The sequence below is a fragment of the Emys orbicularis genome, chromosome 4, assembly GCF_028017835.1.
Source record: "Emys orbicularis isolate rEmyOrb1 chromosome 4, rEmyOrb1.hap1, whole genome shotgun sequence".
Lineage (NCBI taxonomy): Eukaryota > Metazoa > Chordata > Testudines > Emydidae > Emys > Emys orbicularis.
Window position 1 is genome coordinate 127,291,503 of NC_088686.1, and position 19,741 is coordinate 127,311,243.

A 19,741-nucleotide genomic window follows, 5' to 3' on the forward strand; every position below is an offset into this window, starting at 1 on the left:
GTTCCCGAATCTGTAAGGATGTCGGAGGGCCAACCTACCCTGGCAAAAATGTCTGCTAATGCCTGGCACACACTTTTAGCCTTGGTGTTGCTTAAGGGTACAGCTTCCGGCCATCGGGTAGCAAAATCCATGAAAGTCAGTACGTACTGCTTTCCTCTGGGTGTCTTCTTTGGGAAAGGATCCAGAATATCCACAGCTACTCGCTGAAATGGGACCTCAATTATGGGTAGTGGCTGGAGAGGGGCTTTAACCTGGTCTTGGGGCTTTCCCACTCGTTGGCACACCTCACAAGACCGGACATAATTAGCAACGTCCTTGCCCATTCCCTCCCAGTGGAAGGACTTCCCCAACCGGTCTTTGGTTCTGTTCACCCCAGAATGGCCACTGGGATGATCATGGGCTAAGCTCAAGAGTTTTACCCGATACTTAGTGGGAACTACCAGCTGTCTTTGAGGATGCCAGTCTTCCTGGTGCCCACCAGAAAGAGTCTCCTTGTATAAAAGTCCTTTTTCTACAACAAACCGGGATCGGTTAGAAGAGCTGAGAGGCGGTGGAGTGCTCCGTGCCGCTGCCCAAGCTTTTTGAAGGCTGTCATCTGCTTCCTGCTCGGCCTGGAACTGTTCCCTTGATGCTGGAGACATCAGTTCCTCCTTGGACTGTGGACTGGGGCTTGGTCCCTCTGGAAGCGATGCAGGTGCTGGGGCTTTTTTCATTGACTGTGAACCGCTGTCCGCTGGTGCACTATGTGGTATTTCAGGCTCTGGCTGAGCCTTTTGGGTAGGGTTATCTGCTGCTTCCGCCAGTTTAGGCTCGCTGGTGCCCTCTGGCATTGGAGTTGTAGACGGGGTTGCAAGCGCTGGACTCAGTGCTGGCAATGGTTCTGGTGCTGGTTGCGTTGCCAGTTCCGGTTCTGGGACTGGCTTTGGCTGGGTCTCTGGGATTGGATCCACTACGGCTGTTGCAGTCGTTGGCAGGGGATCCGGTTCCACCACCTTTGTTTGGGTCTCTGGTAACACAGACGGGGTCCTGGTGGACGGCTCAGGAACAGGGATGGGGGTGAAAGCTTGCTTAGCCTGGCTGCGGGTGACTATTCCCACCCTCTTGGCTAGCTTCACATGGTTAGCCAAGTCTTCCCCCAGTAGCATGGGAATGGGATAATTGTCATAGACTGCAAAAGTCCACATTCCTGACCAGCCCTTGTACTGGACATGCAACTTGGCTGTAGGCAAGGTTACAGACTGTGACACGAAGGGTTGAATTGTCACTGTAGCCTCCGGGTTGATGAGTTGGGGGTCCACTAGGGATTGGTGGATAGTTGACACTTGTGCCCCAGTGTCCCTCCAAGCGATAACCTTCTTTCCGCCCACTCTCAAGGTTTCCCTTCGCTCCGAGGGTATGAGAGAGGCATCTGGGTCTGGGGTTCTTTGGTGTGATTGGGGTGTAATGAACTGTAATCGGTTGGGGTTCTTGGGGCAGTGAGCCTTTATATGCCCCAGTTCATTACATTTAAAACATCGCCCTGCTAAGGTATCACCGGGGCGATGTTGGTTGATGGAGACTGGTGTGGTGGGGTGAGAAGGCGTCTGGGGTTTCCCTTGGGATGCGGGTGGGGCCTTGGGTTGTCCCCGGTGATAAGGTTTTGTTTCGGCTTGCCCCTTCTGATATTCGCTCCAACTGCTACTAGCTTTTTTCTTTTCTGTCACCTCCACCCATTTGGCTCCAATCTCCCCCGCCTCGGTTACAGTTTTGGGCTTCCCATCTAGGATGTACCTTTCTATTTCCTCAGGAACACCCTCTAAAAACTGCTCCATTTGCAATAGGAAGGGCAACTCTTCCGTAGATTTAACATTTGCTCCTGATATCCAGGCATCCCAATTTTTCCCAATGTGGTAGGCATGTCGGGTAAATGACACATCAGGTTTCCACCTTAGGGCTCTGAACCGCCGACGGGCATGCTCAGGTGTTAGCCCCATTCTGATTCTGGCCTTGTTTTTAAAAAGTTCATAACTGTTCATGTGTTCCTTAGGCATTTCAGCCGCCACCTCTGCTAAGGGTCCACTGAGCTGCGGCCTCAGCTCTACCATGTACTGGGTTGGAGGGATGTCGTATCCAAGGCAGGCCCTTTCAAAATTTTCTAAGAAGGCCTCAGTATCATCGCCTGCCTTGTAGGTGGGGAATTTCCTGGGATGGGAAGTGGTACCTGGAGAGGAGTTGTTAGGATGGTCTGATGCACCCTGCCTAGTCCTTGCTGCTTCCAGTTCCATCTCTCTTTTATGGGCCTCCTGTTTGGCTTTTTCTTCTCTTTCATGGGCCTCCTGTTTGGCTTTTTCCTCTCTTTCATGGGCCTCCTGTTTGGCTTTTTCCTCGAGTTTTTTAATTTCAAGCAGTCTTTGATGTTTTCTTTCATTTTCTTCTGCTTCTAGTTTGGCCAGTTCTATTTTGTTAGCTGCTTCTTTGGTAGTCATTTTCCTGTTTTCTTGTGCTGGGTCACACCCTCTGCAGTTGACTGAAACTGGGATGTATTTAGCTCAGGCTCCTGCTGAGTGCTGCTGAGTTAACAGAGACTTTCTAACTAGCTACTTCCGAGGATGTAAAAAGAAAAAAAACCAATTCAGATTGTAAATTACCTTTACCAGATCAAAGTTTGCTCACTTATTGAACCGTTCTCTTAACAAAGGACCTTGTTAAAAAAACTTAACACCTCTGCCTTCAGGCAAGGAGAGATAAGATATGCATCTACCTTCAGCTCTGCTCTCCAAGCAGCTAGAAGGAAAAAAAAATCTCTTACTGGCTTTTGGGTTTAAAACGATCCCACCGCTGTGCCACCATGTCAAGGCTGTATCCCCACTTTGAACTTTAGGGTACAAATGTAGGGGCCTGCATGAAAACTTCTAAGCTTATCTACCAGCTTAGCTCTGGTCCGCTGCCACCATCTTAAGATTTCCCTCCCTGGGAAGCCTTGAGAAACCTTTCACCAATTCCCTGGTGAATACAGATCCAAACTCCTTGGATCTTAAACAAGGAGAAATTGACCCTTCCCCCCTCCTTCCTTTCACCAACTCCTGGTGAATACAGATCCAAACCCCCTTTGGATCTTAAAACAAGGAGAAATCAATCAGGTTCTTAAAAAGAAGGCTTTTAATTAAAGCAAAAGGTAAAAATCATCTCTGCAAAATCAGTATGGAAAATAACTTTACAGGGTAATCAAACTTAAAGAGCTTAGAGGAATCCCCTCTGTCTTAGGTTCAAAGTATAGCAAACAAGAAAAGCACTCTAGTAAAAGGTACATTTACAAGTTGAGAAAACAAAGTAAATCTAAGACGCCTTGCCTGGCTTTTACTTACAATTTTGAAATAAGAGAGACTTGTTTAGAAAGATGGGGAGAACCTGGATTGATGTCTGGTCCCTCTCAGTCCCAAGAGCGAACAACCCCTCAAACAAAGGACACACACAAAAGCCTTTCCCCCCCCAAGATTTCAAAGTATCCTGTCCCCTTATTGGTCCCTGGGGTCAGGTGTCAGCCAGGTTACCCGAGCTTCTTAACCCTTTACAGGTAAAAGGATTTGGAGTCTCTGGCCAGGAGGGATCTCAGCACTGTACACAGGAGAGCTGTCACCCTTCCCTTTATAGTTATGACAATGGTATATTACGACTGGTATCCATCGTCATCGTACTGCAGTGACTATCAGTCATGCTGCACCGTCGGCTGCCAGCTTAAGATGTAAAAAATAGATTTGTTCTGTATTCATTAGCTTCCCCCTCCCTCCATGAAATCAACGGCATGCTAAACCCAGGGTTTTGAGTTCAATCTTTGGGGGGGGCCATTCTGTGTGACAGTTGTTTGTGTTTCTCCCTGATGCACAGCTACCTTTGTTGATTTTAATTCCCTGTACCTGTACGCCATGTTGTCACTCGCCCCTCCCTCCCTCCCTCCTTCCCCTGGTCCGTCAGATACTAGTTTCGCGCCTTTTTTCAGACCAGGCGCCATAGCTAGCACTGAGATCATGGAGCCCGCTCAGATCACCGCGGCAATTATGAGCACAATGAACACCACGCGCATTGTCCTGGAGTATATGCAGAGCCAGGACATGCCAAAGCAAAACCAGGACCAGCCGAGGAGGCGATTGCAGCGCGGCGACGAGAGTGATGAGGAAATTGACATGGACATAGACCTCTCACAAGGCACAGGCCCCAGCAATGTGCAAATCATGGTGTTACTGGGGCAGGTTCATGCCGTGGAACGCCGATTCTGGGCCCAGGAAACAAGCACAGACTGGTGGGACCGCATCGTGCTGCAGGTGTGGGACGATTCCCAGTGGCTGCGAAACTTTCGCATGCGTAAGGGCACTTTCATGGAACTTTGTGACTTGCTTTCCCCTGCCCTGAAGCGCCAGAATACCAGGATGAGAGCAGCCCTCACAGTTGAGAAGTGAGTGGCGATAGCCCTGTGGAAGCTTGCAACGCCAGACAGCTACCGGTCAGTCGGGAATCAATTTGGAGTAGGCAAATCTACTGTGGGGGCTGCTGTGATCCAAGTTGCCAGGGCAATGAAAGACCTGGTGATATCAAGGGTAGTGACTCTGGGAAATGTGCAGGCCATAGTGGATGGCTTTGCTGCAATGGGATTCCAAAACTGTGGTGGGGCCATAGACGGAACCCATATCCCTATCTTGGCACCGGAGCACCAAGCCACCGAGTACATAAACCGCAAGGGGTACTTTTCAATGCTGCTGCAAGCCCTGGTGGATCACAAGGGACGTTTCACCAACATCAACGTGGGATGGCCGGGAAAGGTACATGATGCTCGCGTCTTCAGGCACTCTGCTCTGTTTCGAAAGCTGGAGGAAGGGACTTTCTTCCCAGACCAGAAAGTAACCGTTGGGGATGTTGAAATGCCTATCGTGATCCTTGGGGACCCAGCCTACCCCTTAATGCCATGGCTCATGAAGCCGTACACAGGCAGCCTGGATAGGAGTCAGGACCTGTTCAACTACAGGCTGAGCAAGTGCCGAATGGTGGTGGAATGTGCATTTGGACGTTTAAAAGCGCCCTGGCGCAGCTTACTGACTCGCTCAGACCTCAGCGAAAAGAATATCCCCATTGTTATTGCTGCTTGCTGTGCGCTCCACAATATCTGTGAGAGTAAGGGAGAGACATTTATGGCGGGGTGGGAGGTTGAGGCAAATCGCCTGGCCGCTGATTACGCGCAGCCAGACACCGGGGCGGTTAGAGGAGCACAGCAGGGCACGGTGCGCATCAGAGAAGCTTTGAAAACGAGTTTTGTGACTGGCCAGGCTATGGTGTGAAACTTCTGTTTGTTTCTCCTTGATGAACCCTCCGCCCCCCCCCCCACCCGGTTCAGTCTACTTCCCTGTAAACCAACCACCCCACCCTCCCCTCCCCCCTTCGAGCACCGCTTGCAGAGGCAATAAAGTCATTGTTACTTCACATTCATGCATTCTTTATTAATTCATCACACAACTAGGGGGATAATTGCCAAGGTAGCCCGGGATGGGTGGGGGAGGAGGGAAGGAAAAGGACACACTGCAGTTTAAAACTTTAACTCTTATTGAAGGCCAGCCTTCTGATGCTCGGGCAATCATCTGGGGTGGAGTGACTGGGTGGCCGGAGGCCCCCCCACCGTGTTCTTGGGCGTCTGGGTGAGGAGGCTATGGAACTTGGGGAGGAGGGCTGTTGGTTACACAGGGGCTCCTGCTGCCTTTCCTGCAGCTCAACCATACGCTGGAGCATATCAGTTTGATGCTCCAGCAGCCGGAGCATCGACTCTTGCCTTCTGTCTGCAAGCTGACACCACCTATCATCTTCAGCCCGCAACTTGCTCTGTTCATCCCGCGATTCAGCCCGCCACCTCTCCTCTCGTTCATATTGTGCTTTTCTGTAGTCTGACATTGACTGCCTCCACGCATTCTGCTGTGCTCTCTCAGCGTGGGAGGACATCTGGAGCTCCGTGAACATATCGTCCCGCGTCCTCCGTTTTCTCTTTCTAATCTTCACTAGCCTCTGTGAAGGAGAAATATTTGCAGCTGGTGGAGGAGAAGGGAGAGATGGTTAAAAAAGACACATTTTAGAGAACAATGGGTACACTCTTTCACGTTAAATTTTGCTGTTCACATTACACAGCACATGTGCTTTCGTTACAAGGTCGCATTTTTCCTCTTATATTGAGGGCCTGCCGGTTTGGTGTGAGAGATCACTCACGCAGTGCCAGGCAACAGATTTCGGCTTGCAGGCAGCCATGGTAAGCCACAGTCTTTTGGCTTTTTTACCCTTCTTAACATGTAGGAATGGTTTCAAACAGCAGCGCCCTCATTTCCCCTATCAAGCACCCATTGGGTTGGCCATTTAAAATGGGTTTGCAATGTAAAAGGAGGGGCTGTGGTTTCCGGGTTAACATGCAGCACAAACCCAACTAACCCCCCTCCCCCCCCACACCCCATTCTCTGGGATGATCACTTCACCCCTCCCCCCACCGCGTGGCTAACAGCGGGGAACATTTCTGTTCAGCAGAGCAGGAACGGGCACCTCTGAATGTCCCCTTAATAAAATCGCCCCATTTCAACCAGGTCACCGTGAATGATATCACTCTCCTGAGGATAACAAAGAGCGATAAGGAATGGATGTTGTCTGCATGCCAGCAAACACCGGGACCATACGCTGCCATGCTTTGTTATGCAATGATTCCAGACTACGTGCTACTGGCCTGGCGTGGTAAAGTGTCCTACCATGGTGGATGGGATAAGGCAGCCCTCCCCAGAAACCTTTTGCAAAGGCTTTGGGAGTACATGAAGGAGAGCTTTCTGGAGATGTCCCTGGAGGATTTCCGCTCCATCCCCATACACGTTAACAGACTTTTCCAGTAGCTGTACTGGCCGCGATTGCCAGGGCAAATTAAACACGCTTGCTTTTAAACCATGTGTAATATTTACAAAGGTACACTCACCAGAGGTCCCCTGTGTACCCTCAGGGTCTGGGAGCACGCCTTGGGTGAGTTCGGGGGTTACTGGTTCCAGGTCCAGGGTGAAAAACATATCCTGGCTGTTGGGGAAACCGGTTTCTCCGCTACCTTGCTGCTGTGAGCTATCTACATTATCTCCATCCTCATCTTCCTTGTACCCCGAACCCGCTTCCCTGTGTGTTTCTCCAATGAGGGAGTCATAGCACGCGGTTGGGGTAGTGGTGGCTGCACCCCCTAGAATGGCATGCAGCTCCGCGTAGAAGCGGCATGTTTGCGGCTCTGCCCCGGACCTTCCGTTTGCTTCTCTGGCTTTGTGGTAGGCTTGCCGTAGCTCCTTAATTTTCACGCAGCACTGCTGTGCGTCCCTGTTATGGCCTCTGTCCTTCATGGCCTTGGAGACCTTTTCTAATATTTTGCCATTTTGTTTACTGCTTCGGAGTTCAGCTAGCACTGATTCATCTCCCCATATGGCGAGCAGATCCCGTACCTCCCGTTCTGTCCATGCTGGAGCTCTTTTGCGATCCTGGGACTCCATCATGGTTACCTGTGCTGATGAGCTCTGCGTGGTCACCTGTGCTCTCCATGCTGAGCAAACAGGAAATGAAATTCAAACGTTCGCGGGCCTTTTCCTGTCTACCTAGTCAGTGCATCTGAGTTGAGAGTGCTGTCCAGAGCGGTCACAATGAAGCACTGTGGGATAGCTCCCGGAGGCCAATAACGTCGAATTCCGTCCACACTACCCCAATTCCGACCCGCTAAGGCCGATTTTATCGCTAATCCCCTCATCAGAGGTGGAGTAAAGAAACCGGTTTAAAGGGCCCTTTAAGTCAAAAGAAAGGGCTTCGTCGTGTGAACGTGTCTAGGCTTAATTCGATTTAACGCTGCTAAAGTCGACCTAAACTCGTAGTGTAGACCAGGCCTCAGACTGTCACAATACGAGAAGGCCCTTTCACAGACAGACAGTGATTTTGATTCTTTCTTTTATACCTCTATAACTAGCTAAGTGATAAGAATACACGTAAATTCCTAAAGTATAGGCCTTTACAGACAGGCCTGAATATCTATATCCTAACACTCCACCCCTTTTTTTTCTTTTTCTTTTGGGATCCAGGTATCCCTGGAAAAGCATAGGACATATGGCGACACATTTCCTGATAGGGCCAGACATTAAGGTGGAAGGTGTTGATATTTTATTTGTCCCACTGCCCCTTGTGTAGTACAGTGTCCTGCACCTTTTCTCGTACGGGCATACCACACCTATTTCAATTAGTGTTCCAGACTTCCCATTATAGTGGGCCCGAGAAGGTTGGGTTCGGGTTGTCTTGCACACTGCGGCGGGGGGAGAGCTTACTACATTACTTATAGGTTATTTTTATATGCAACGTAACACAAGTACAGTTACCAATACACAATTCACAGCAACACCGCGTCCTGACCACTGCAGTATGGTTTAATATCCGAGCCACCACCAAAACACTGCCTCTCCTCCTTTGACAGGGTTAAAATTTTAATGTGTCCAGTTGCTGGCAGTTGCAACAAGCTGCCTCTGCAGGTTTTGCATGCTTTTGTTTACATTATAAGTCCATTGAATGTCCACAGAGAAATGGGTTATTGTTTAAACCAACTTAACCACTTGGTATGGAATCAGGCAGTATGTCCCGGTTTGATTATTCACAGCAATAAGATTTACAGATCCATTTGTGCTCCAAAGTCCAGATAGCAGCATATAGATGTGTGTAGTTTGGTTATGGGCTGGTGTAATTGTGTCCCCTAGTAATATGTACATTTTTAGCAAAACACCTTATACACAATACACCCAGTTGTCCTTCCCTTGCCATAGGCCATTGATCCTGCTCCTCCATAGTTATAGGAGACGGGCACATACAAACATTTTCTCTGGATTTACACCATTTTACACACCCCTCCATTGATTCCCAGTGAGCTCCTCCCCTTCTCATTATTCCCATAGGGCTTGTGGGGCCCACCTTAGTTGCCATTCTATTTTCAGGCACCATGGTAGCTATTACACAGGTCCTGGCCTCCTAGTTGAGCATTTTGCATTTCCATACACATTTCCCCCCCAGGTCAGCCTTTTGAAGCCATCCCCCACCCACGTCATGCTAGCAACAAGACAAACACCACAGACAAACACACAAAACATAGATCCATGGTATTTTGGGTTATTTTTTGCTGGCGCCAGCTTGTTTGTAGAGTGTCTGAAAAACAAAACAAAAAACAATTTTCACCCCTCTGGTGGGGACAGATTATTGCTTAATAATAATACCAATTCCTTTTACAAATTTTCTTGCTAATTGCAGGAAAAACAGAAGAATTACCTCCAGGCTGTCCTTATATTGTTTTATAGTCAGGCTAGTGAATTACCCCACTTACTGGTCATTTATGAAATTCATGAGGTGGTGTGCCTTAGTTTCCCCTCTTGTACAACAGACCAGGTTTGCAATAGTTTTTTTGCTGTACCAAGCTTTAAGTTTATTTTTAGGTAATAGCTGAGAGACAGCTTCAGATTTTAGCTTTGGACACACACACACACACACACACACACACACACACACACACACACACACACACACACACACACACACACACACACACACACACACACACACCCCTTAGGGTTAACCTGTCCCCCTTATTTTCAGGCTTGACTTGTTTTTTCACCTCCCTCTTCTGGAGGGCCATAATCTGAGTCTTCTAGTAGCTTGTTTGCTGACCAGATGTATTTATTATTTGCGGGTTCTTTGTGCTGCTACTTATGGGTAGTTTCCTCCTTCCCCCATCAGCTAGGTAATTTGAATTTACACAGAGGCTTTCTTGGCTTGCCTTTGGATTCAAAGCTATTAGCAGTTCAGAGACTGTCTTAAAAAGGACACATTCCACTTTCACCAAAGTTCTGATTACTTTTCACTTACATCTCCTGCTCCAAAACACACAGAGATCTGAAAAAGAAAGCACAATCTATTGTGGCTCCTTTTGGAGCCCTAATAAGATTTTAATTAAGTACCATGTTTTGTTTGCTTTTCTTTTACCCCCTTTCCAATATACACTGCACACATCCTGGGAAATAGTTTAACCTCCATAACATTATATTAGCCATATTAATTTTACACAAGGTGTAACTGCCTCCCCCGTGCCCACAGAGTTTTCATGCACCCCCACCAAAGCGACAGTCTGATCCCCCAGAGCCACCCCAAGGCTCAATGTTTCCATCATTGCTCCCCTTTTCCTTTTCTTTTTCCTGTGCACACACACAGCCAAATGATTTCCAGATTTCTAAGTATATTATGTCAACACAGATACCTCCATCAACCAAATTTAAAATCTCTCCAAAAATCAAAATCAGTCCTGGTGGCTTTCCCCTCCTACTTCAAACTATTTTGTCACTAGGAACAGCATTTATCCTTTAGAAGAAAGATAAAGTCTTATCCTGATATTTTGGGGACTACATTGTATTTTTTGTCAACATGGATTTGCTCAGTTGTTTCAATATTGTGATCAAAGAACTAGCAGCATCTTTTGCAAATCTTCACCTCCTTCAAGAAAGTATCTTCCACTGTAGAATCCTTCTCAGGGCAACCTTCACTTCCTTGTTCCTCAGGCTGTAGATCAAGGGGTTCAGCATGGGGATCACCACTGTGTAGAACACAGAAGCCCACTTTTCCTGGTCCATTGAATAGCTGGAACTGGGTCTCAGATACATGAAGACTGTGGTTCCATAGAAGATGGTAACCGCCATCAGGTGGGAAGCACAAGTGGAGAATGCTTTACGTTTCCCTTCGCCAGAGCGGATCTTCAGAATGGTGGAAACAATGAAACTATAGGAAACAAGAATTTCCACTGACGTGAATATGCCCAGAAACATAGCACATATAGAGAGCACCATTGCACTGATGTGAGTGTTGGAGCAGGAGAGCGCTAGAAGTGGGGGGATGTCACAGAAGAAATGATTGATGACATTGGAGCTGCAGAAGGATAATCTAAATGTAGAAATTGTTTGTATCATAGCATTCACAAAGCCAATGAGATAAGAGCTGGCCACCAGCTGGGCACACACTCTCGGGGACATGAGGCCTATGTAGAGCAGTGGGTTACAGATGGCCAGGTAACGGTCATATGCCATCATGGCCAGCAGGAGGCACTCTGTGCTTCCAGAGAGGACAAAGAAAAACATCTGTGCAGCACAGCTGGGGTAGGAAATGTGGTTTTTCTCTGCTAAGAAATTCACCAGCATTTTAGGAGTGATGGCTGAGGAATAACTTAGATCTAGAAAAGACAAGTGGCTGAGGAAAAAGTACATGGGAGTGTGGAGTCGGGGGTTGATCTTGATTAACACAATCATCCCAAGATTCCCCACCAGGATAACAAGATACATTGCTAAAAACACCGCAAAGCACAGAGCCTTCATCTGTGGACTGTCTGTTAACCCTGAGAGGATGAACTCAGTCACCATGGTGTGATTTTCCTTCTCCATGTCCACACATGCATGATCTGCTGATATAAAGGAGGAATCAGATGAGTAGAACCAAACTGAAAGGCAAATTCATAAGAAACACACAATTGGCTACCCTTGGATTACCACATTTTGGCAGCAGAATACCTTTTGCAACTACTGCTTCCAGTCCTCCTGCTTCCTGGTTTCCTCAATATTTTGCTCCCTATTGCCCTCCCCACTGCCTCCCTCTGACCCTATCTCTTCCAGATCCCCAGGAATCCTGCTCCATGAGACCCCACTGCTATCCCACCTATTGCCTCTAGCCCTACCGGTTCTCTCCCTCCCTTGGAACACCTGCTCTCTAAACCCCCTCTGCTCTTCCAGCCACTGTCTCCAGCCTTGGGACCCCCATAGCATCTGTTCCCCGAACCCACCCTTCTCCTGCTCCCACTGCTCTCAGCTCCCCTCCCCTGCCCTGCTGGGTGACCTGATCAGCTCGCCTCATAAGATCCTTCCCCTTCCTCACAGTGCCCCTGCTACTAATTCCAATGTATAATTACTAATTTAATAAGTTTGCCCAGGAAAATGAACATTATAAGCATATGTCAGGAAACAGAAAAATATTGTAGCGCTGATGTTGTCATTTACATTTTAAATGGATAATGTGTAAGTGCTGTTCTTGTGATGTACTGCAATAGGAACTGTTTTAAGAAAAAAGAATTAATGGCTGCTGTGTGTGTATTAGTATATCCCTTCTGCTCAGGGTACGTCTTCACTTACATCCGGGTCCGGATGTAAGCAATCGGTTTTCTGAGTTCGATTTATCGCGTCTGGTTAAGATGCGATAAATCGATCCCGGATCGATCCCGGAAGTGCCCCGGATCGATCCCGGAAGTGCTCGCCTTCGACGCTGGTACTCCAGCTTGGCGAGCGGAGTACGCAGCATCGACGGGGGAGCCTTCCTGCCGCGTCTGGACCGCGGTAACTTCGGACTAAGGTACTTCGAATTCAGCTACGTTATTAACGTAGCTGAATTTGCGTACCTTAGTCCGAAGTGGGGGGGTTAGTGTAGACCTGATGTTGGCAGCAGCAAGGGCTGGGTTCAATATCTAGGGGTTCTTCTTAACAAAAAACAGAACTGGCTCAAGCCCCTATCCAGAAATCTGGTAAAACTAGCCACCACCCATGGCACTTCTAAGAAGCCATACTTCCTCATGGAGTCTATGTATAACAAAATAATTTTTTTATGAAAAGGGAGAGGAAATGCAGCGTTAATTTGGGAACCATTAATTTGCAAACCATAAGTAAACACCCACTCCACAGTACCCTGAGCAGTAGTCCTTTGCCTCAGTGGTGTGAAAATCTGGCAGGCTAATGTCCACCGCCCTTTCCCTCCGCTGCACCCCACTCACAGTTGACCAAAGTCAGCAAAGTCACAGAGTTCAGGGGCATGTTCATGTGGGTTCACCTCCCACCCTTGAAGTGGGGGCTGAGCAATGCCTTTGCTCTAGCCACTGCTCACCACTGTTGCTTCTAGCCACTGTCACTGCCACTGCCTCTCACTGCAATGCTGTCTTCTGAGGGTCCACCACTCAGCCCAATTTTTAGTGATTTCACTGAGTAGTAGGGAACCTCACTGCTGCTGTGTCTTCTGCATTATCTTTCACTGCACAACTATTCGCATACCAAGTCTAAAGTTCAGCCCCCTAGCCCTGCTCATCAGTGATCTAGGCTCTAGTGATCACTGAACAGAAACAAGGACTTTCACTTGAGTCTGATAATCTCCACCTTTAAACACTGGAGCAGGAGATTCAAATGGTATCTAGTACTCTTTAAAGAGAGCCCCCACCAACAAATAAGAACATGTGTCTTCACTCTCTCTGACTTTTACTTGAATTTAGCATGATGATGACTCCCTGCTTAGCTAGCGATGTTTAATTTAGGGTGACCCCCCCTATTTGGGCATTGTGAGTAAAGTTCTGCTACCCTTCACTCATACAATAAGAATAATAACATGAAATTAACCCTGCATTCAAGAGTGAAGTGAATTTTAACCCAAAACAGCCAAAATTGATCCTTTTGGCAAAGCAGGTCTGCCTGTCAGGGGAGAGCTCCTTCAGACCTGGCTTACAATTTCAATGTCTATTTATTGTGCTACCTTTTAATTTTTCATTAAAAAAATCACACTCTGTTTAGATACATAATCATAGAGTCAAGGCTGCTTCTCATTAAAACAAGCATGTGTCTTGTAGAATAACAGCTCTTTAGCTTCACAAAGTAGATATTGTAGCAAGCTGTTCATAATTCATCTCTCTAACAGATGTCAGTATCTTGCCTGAGTGCTCCACAGAACCAGTTATCTCATAACTCGGCATTTAAATAATCCTCCTTCCTCAATTTTGTTAATTTTCTCTGTCTGTAGTCTGGTTTCTTTAAATACCCCTTCATTTTTTAAAAATTACAATCCGTTTGCTTTGAAACAATTCTAGAATATGCTCACCTTATTCAGTAGTCAGCAAAGTAAACTAAAGAAACAAAGCTAAATTTACTTCTGGTGGGTAATCCACTGAACATAAGGCATTTATATCGTGGATGAATTTTTCCAAGGATGTTACTCACAATTTGTGGGTGTGTAGTTTCCAGTCTGGAGAGTGAAAGGGATTGGCTACCCTAAAATGTGAAAATAAATGAAAGAGACTGTTCAGGTCTCCATGCTGATAACCCTGATTTCCCCTTTTTTCTGGTGTCTTCACTGGACTGGGAATTCTTTTGTGCTGTCTAGCTCTACAGCTTAATCTGGATTTGTCTTTAACCCAAGATGCTGATAAAAACAAGATTGTCCTGGCTGATTGGTGTTTATGTTTATTAAGGAGCAGGTCTTTGGGACAAGATCCATGGAGGTGTCCCTTGTCCCCAGAGCACCTGATCCTCCAGGAGGTATATGAATCTAAGCAATTAGAGAGCATCTTTGGGGTGGGATGAGAATTGTACCAGTGGCTGTGAAATAGTCTCAGACTGATTTGGTGACACCCTTGGAAGGCCAAAATTGTTAAAATGATTTTGCATGTCTTGATTTTTTGGTTGCCCAACTTGAAACACCTCCAAGGGGCCTGAATGTGAGAAAGTGTTGAGCTCTCACCCTTGGGAAATCAGCATCCTTTAATGAAAATTGAGTTGGGCAATAAAAAAATGGAGACATCCAGAATAACTAGTCAGTGTTGAAAATAGTGACCTGTTTGAAACCATTTATTGGTCTATGTGAAATGAATATAGTCTCAGCCATATTCTATGGAACAGGTACCTACACCACAATTTTCCTCTAGGTGGCAGCAGAGATGCCAAAGAGTGACTGGGTCAAGAATCTTGACCCTAGAGGTGGTTCCTCCAGATGAAAGAACAGCAATGGGAACAGTTTGTGTTCTGATGCCAGATTCAGAGTATTTATTATTTAATGCCATGCTGGGTTTTCCTTTCCTCACATGGACTTTTGCTCCCAGTGGAAGTTTCTGGATGTTGGTGATGCCATTCACCAGTTGCTCTTTCACTCTTTGTTGGTCTTGTTTCCTAGTGCTTGTGATTTGTGTCTTACACATGTCTCTGTTTTATACTCAAGAGCAATGAGGTACTGAGGATTAGGCCTTGTCTATGTGAAAAAACCACACCAGTTTAACTAAAGGCGTAATTTTAAACCTATTTAGTTAGACTTTGGGTGGAATTTTTTATTTTGGGTGTGGAAAAACATGGGTTAACATGGGTTAAGAGAGGCTTATTGAAGTTGGCTAAGAATCTGATCCAGAGGTGTTCCCTTTTAAGTCCATCTATGTATGACTAGGAGGTTAGGGTCATCATGAGGGATCCAGACAGAAGAGAGGAAAATCTTTCTGTAGCAGGGTGTGAAAAGCCTGGGGAAATGGCCCCTTCCATTGAAATGCATTGGGAGGTGTGGCCGGGTGCTGTCTCAGAAGCACAGCCTCTGATGATATGACCTAGCCTAGCGGGCACATTGTCCCCTTAGAGAGATAGAACATCCTTGTTATAGGCAGGAGAGTTATGGAAGTCCTGATAAACCAGCTAGTTCCCTAATACCCCTCCAGCTCAGGGCCCAGGCCAGACTCCCTTCCCCTTTAGGGGAGATGCCTGGTGTAGCACTGGGGGTCGAGGCTCCTTCAGAGTTAGTCCATGTGGCTGACAGAGAAATCAGGAGGCTGGTAAGATCATACCAGGTGAGCTAATGGCACTGGCCATGCCAAAGCTCACTCAACTGGATAAGGCCAAGACCATGGAAGGTCAGGACTTTGTGTGAGGTAGTTTGCCATTATAGATGGCTGGCTGACCCCCCCACAGCTAATGAAAGAACAAGAGATCCCTCACTGACTCCCTCTCCTCAGGATCAACAGGATCTTTAGGGTCAGTGCCTCTCAAGGTGTAAGTGGGGCTTCCATTGAGAATACAGGCACTGACTTGCATTTTTTTGGGTGGGTGTTGTACCCCCACTCCACCCGAGATCCCACTCCCATTCTGCCCCTCTCCCTGAGGCCCCACCCTCACTCCATCTCTTCTCGCCCTGCTCCGCCACCTCTCCCGAGGCCCTGCCCTTGCTCTGCCTCTTCCCGCCCTTACTCCGCCCTCTCCCCCCAGTGCCTCCTGCCCACCACCAAACAGCTGATCAGTGGGTTGCTAGTGGGTGCTGAGCACCCACTATTTTCTTTCTGTGGGTGTTCCGGCCCCAGAGCACACACAGAATCGGCACCTATGATTGAGAATACTGGCATGCATCAGAGGGGAATTTGAGCCTCAGACAGTTCAGCTGAACATCTCCTGAGAGGGGGCGTGTGTGTGTGTGTGTGTGTGTGTGTGTGAAACTACGTTTTCTCAGTCCAGATAATGTCATTTTCAATCAAATTTTATGATGGTCAAAGCTAAAATTGACAACTTTTAGAAAAATGGACACATTTTTGAAATTTCAAAATTTTACATTTTCCTTTTTCTCTCCCTTTTATTTTCACCTCCTTTTTCCATGACTGACTGCAATGGCATGAAAGTAATCTGTAGCTCTGTGATATTTGTATTTTTCAGTTTTTACTTTGATTTTTTTCATATTTCCTTTTTGTACTCTGTAGCTTTCCAAATCTTCTCCATCCTCACAAATGTTCTTCAGGGGCAAATTCAGAAAAATCACAGAGTTTCTGAGTTACATTTTTCCCTCTACTGCTTCATCACTTTTCCATAGTTGAGGATATTGCATAACGAGACAGAATGGTACCAGGAAAAAATGAAGGCAAATGTGGGGGAAAAAAACCCAACAATAAACAAACAACCAAGAGATTACTCATTGGCAAAAAGGGGAGAAAGGGGAAAAATGACATTTCAAAATTTTAATATGTAGACTGTTCAAAATTGTTCAAAACCTGTTCTGTGACTAAGTTCAAGCAAATAAAATATTGTTCCATTAGGAACGCTACCAAAAAACTCCAAATTACTTTTTATTACAAAATTGTTTCCCCACATTTTTCCTGGCTCTGCAGAGAAATAGTCTGGTTTGGGAATGTGCACTCAGGGCTGTATTTGGCCAGAGTTCCCTGGTGCTTTTGCTGTCTGATCAACCTATTTTCAAAGGTAAACAGGAACTGTAGTTGAGCCATTCGAAGCTATCTTTAGTATTCAAGTTATCTGCCAAGTGTCACCTCTCTGGAGTGATAGTCACATGCTGGCCCTTAGAGAGACACTGTCACTCATGCCAGCTAAAATGTCCCTCCAAAGTAGGATCTGGAGGTGGAGAGTACATTTTCCCTTTTAGCTACCCCTCACAGTTGCTAGTATCTGTTCCCAGATCTTCTGAGCAGGCAGACAAATCTTCCTCCTCCTTTTCCTCTTCCTCTCACTGTCCTCCCTCTGCCCCTTGCTGGTTTCCTCCCCCTTGCACTGTCTTTCTCAGAGAAACACAATGGAGAGGGATAAGTAGCTAGCACTGGTGTTACCCTGGCCCAGAGCAGCAGCATGTTCCACACGCAGGAGGCAGCTGTGGTGTGAGGGATATAGGAGCAGAGAGGGTGATAAAGAAATTCAGGGGGAGAAAGGTCAGAGGGGCGGGTGAATAGATCATTTTGAGATGACAGAGAGAGGTGCTGATTCCCCTCCTTTGACATCAGCCACAGAAGATGAGCCTATGATGTTTGTGCCTTGCCCTCAGACCAGCAAGCTGCCTAGCGAAGTGCCGATGACACAGAGACCTGTCCCTTGACATCAGAGTTAAGATCTAACCAAGGCATGTGCTCTCACATCAGCTCTGCCAACTAGAGAGGACAAGCCATTAACTCTCAGGGTGTATCTACACTGCAGACTAAGGCTTTGTCTTCACTACCCGCTGATCCGGCGGGTAGCAATCGGTTTTTCGGGGATCGACTTACCGCGTCTAGTGAAGACGCGGTAAAATCGATCCCTGATCGCTCTGCCGTCGACTCCGGAAATCCACCTCGGCAGGAGGCGGCAGCGGAGTCGGCGGCAGCGCGGCAGCGGTCGACTTTCCCGCGTCCTCACCACTAGGTAAGCCGACCTAAAATACGCAACTTCAGCTACGGTATTCACGTAGCTGAAGTTGCGTATCTTAGGTCGGAACCCCGCTGCAGTGTAGACCTAGCCTAAGGCTTTGTCTTCACTACCCGCCGATCCGGCGGGTAGCAATCGGTTTATCGGGGATCGGCTTACCGCGTCTAGTGAAGACGCGGTAAAATCGATCCCTGATCGCTCTGCCGTCGACTCCGGAAATCCACCTCGGCAGGAGGCGGCAGCGGAGTCGGCGGCAGCGCGGCAGCGGTCGACTTTCCCGCGTCCTCACCGCTAGGTAAGCCGACCTAAAATACGCAACTTCAGCTACGGTATTCACGTAGCTGAAGTTGCGTATCTTAGGTCGGACCCCCGCTGCAGTGTAGACCTAGCCTAAGCCTGAGTTCTGACTCCAGTTTGAGCCCAAGTCCCCCCTTCCATCCACACACAAATCAGTCTGACATAGGTCAGCAAGCATTCAGAAACTGGGTCGTACACCCCTGCTAGGGGGGTGGGTCAAAGTTCAAGACCTGTCATTTTGCAGTGTGGACCGGTCAAGCGGCAGACCTGAATCGGAAGGTCTGCATAGTGAAATACAGATGCATCTGCACAAATGTGAGACCCTGCGATTGTAAACCCAAGTTTACAATGCAGTATGGATGCTCAAGCATAGGCTTGAAAACACCGAATCCAAAAGACTGTGTACAACAGTCCTGGGCTTAGTGTTCAGGCAGACATACCCTCGGAGGCCATTGCCTTGCCATTAGCCCACAAAGCTACAGCCAGAGACGTAAGAAAGTCCCCGATCCTAGAATCAGAGAACCAGAGGGTTAGAAGGGACCACAAGGGTCATCTAGTCCAGGGGTCTCAAACACGCGGCCTGCGGGCCGCATGCGGGGCTCTTGTGTGTGGCCCGCCAAGCTCCCCGCCGCCCCTCTGCCTACCCGTGGGATTGCCTCCTGACGCTGCGAGCCTCACGCTGCTCTCTGAAGCAGCCGGCAGCAAGCCCCTTCGGGCCGGGGGGGAGGGGGAGGGGGAAGGAGGCAGGGGGCTCTGGCATTGCCTCCTTCCAGGCACCGCTCCCCGCAGCTCCCATTGGCCGGGAACAGGAACCTTCGTGGGAGGAGCGGCAAGAGCAGCACAAGCAGGGAACCCTGAGCCCCTCCCCCAGGGGCTGCAGGGACACGGTTCCAGCTGCTTCCTGGAACGGAGCAGCGCGGAGCCGGGGGCCAAGGCAGGCAGGGAGCCTGCCCTGGCCCCAGTGAGCACCGCTGCCACCCCGGAGCCGCTCTAGGTAAGCGGCACCAGGCTGGAGCTCACACCCTGAACCCCTCCTGCACCCCCAACTCCCTGCCCTGCCCTGAGCCCCCTGCCACATCCCACACCCCAACTCCCTGCCCTGAGCCCCCTGCCACATCCCGCACCCCTCCTGCACCCCCAACTCCCTGCCCTGAGCCCCCGCTGCACCCTGCACCCCGACCCCCTGCCGCACCCCTCTTGTACCCCACACACCAACTCCCTGCCCTGCACACCTCCTGCATCTCAACTCCCTGCCCTCAGCCCCCGCTGCACACTGCACCCTTTCTGCACCCCCTGGGGGCAGCGTTGGGGTGGGGACTTCAGGGAAGGGATTGGAATGGGGCAGGGAAGGGGTGGGAAGAGGTGGGGCAGGGGCAGGGCCTAATTGGAAGGGGTGGAATGGGGGCGGGGCCAGAGGCAGTGGCGGGGAGGGTGTCAGTGATGCGGCCCTTGGGCCAATGCACTAGTCCTCA

The 19,741-nt window shown here is 48.4% G+C and overlaps 1 protein-coding gene across 4 annotated transcripts; it reads right to left on the reverse strand.

Moving 5' to 3' along the window:
• Window positions 1-10,529: 10,529 nt before the first annotated feature.
• LOC135878606 (olfactory receptor 5AP2-like) lies at window positions 10,530-18,822 on the reverse strand. Of its 4 annotated transcripts, none has more exons than XM_065404312.1 (2): window positions 18,811-18,822; window positions 10,530-11,456 (listed from the first exon to the last, which is right to left on the reverse strand). In XM_065404312.1, exons 1-2 carry the CDS (start codon window positions 18,820-18,822, stop codon window positions 10,530-10,532), a joined length of 939 nt encoding a protein of 312 aa, XP_065260384.1. The 4 variants fall into 4 exon arrangements, with proteins under 4 accessions (XP_065260384.1, XP_065260387.1, XP_065260383.1 ...); XM_065404315.1 differs by lacking the exon at window positions 18,811-18,822 and adding an exon at window positions 12,846-12,878 and having other exon boundaries at window positions 10,530-11,432; XM_065404311.1 differs by lacking the exon at window positions 18,811-18,822 and adding an exon at window positions 12,607-12,642.
• Between the last annotated feature and the right edge of the window lie 919 nt (window positions 18,823-19,741).

Coding starts and splice junctions, on each gene's coding strand:
- LOC135878606 (XM_065404311.1), bottom strand. CDS start 12,642: ATGAGGAAGTATGGCTTCTTAGAAGTGCCATGGGTG. Junction 11,457..12,606: donor TCTTAGAAGTGCCATGGGTG/GTGGCTAGTTTT, acceptor GACATGGAGAAG/GAAAATCACACCATGGTGAC.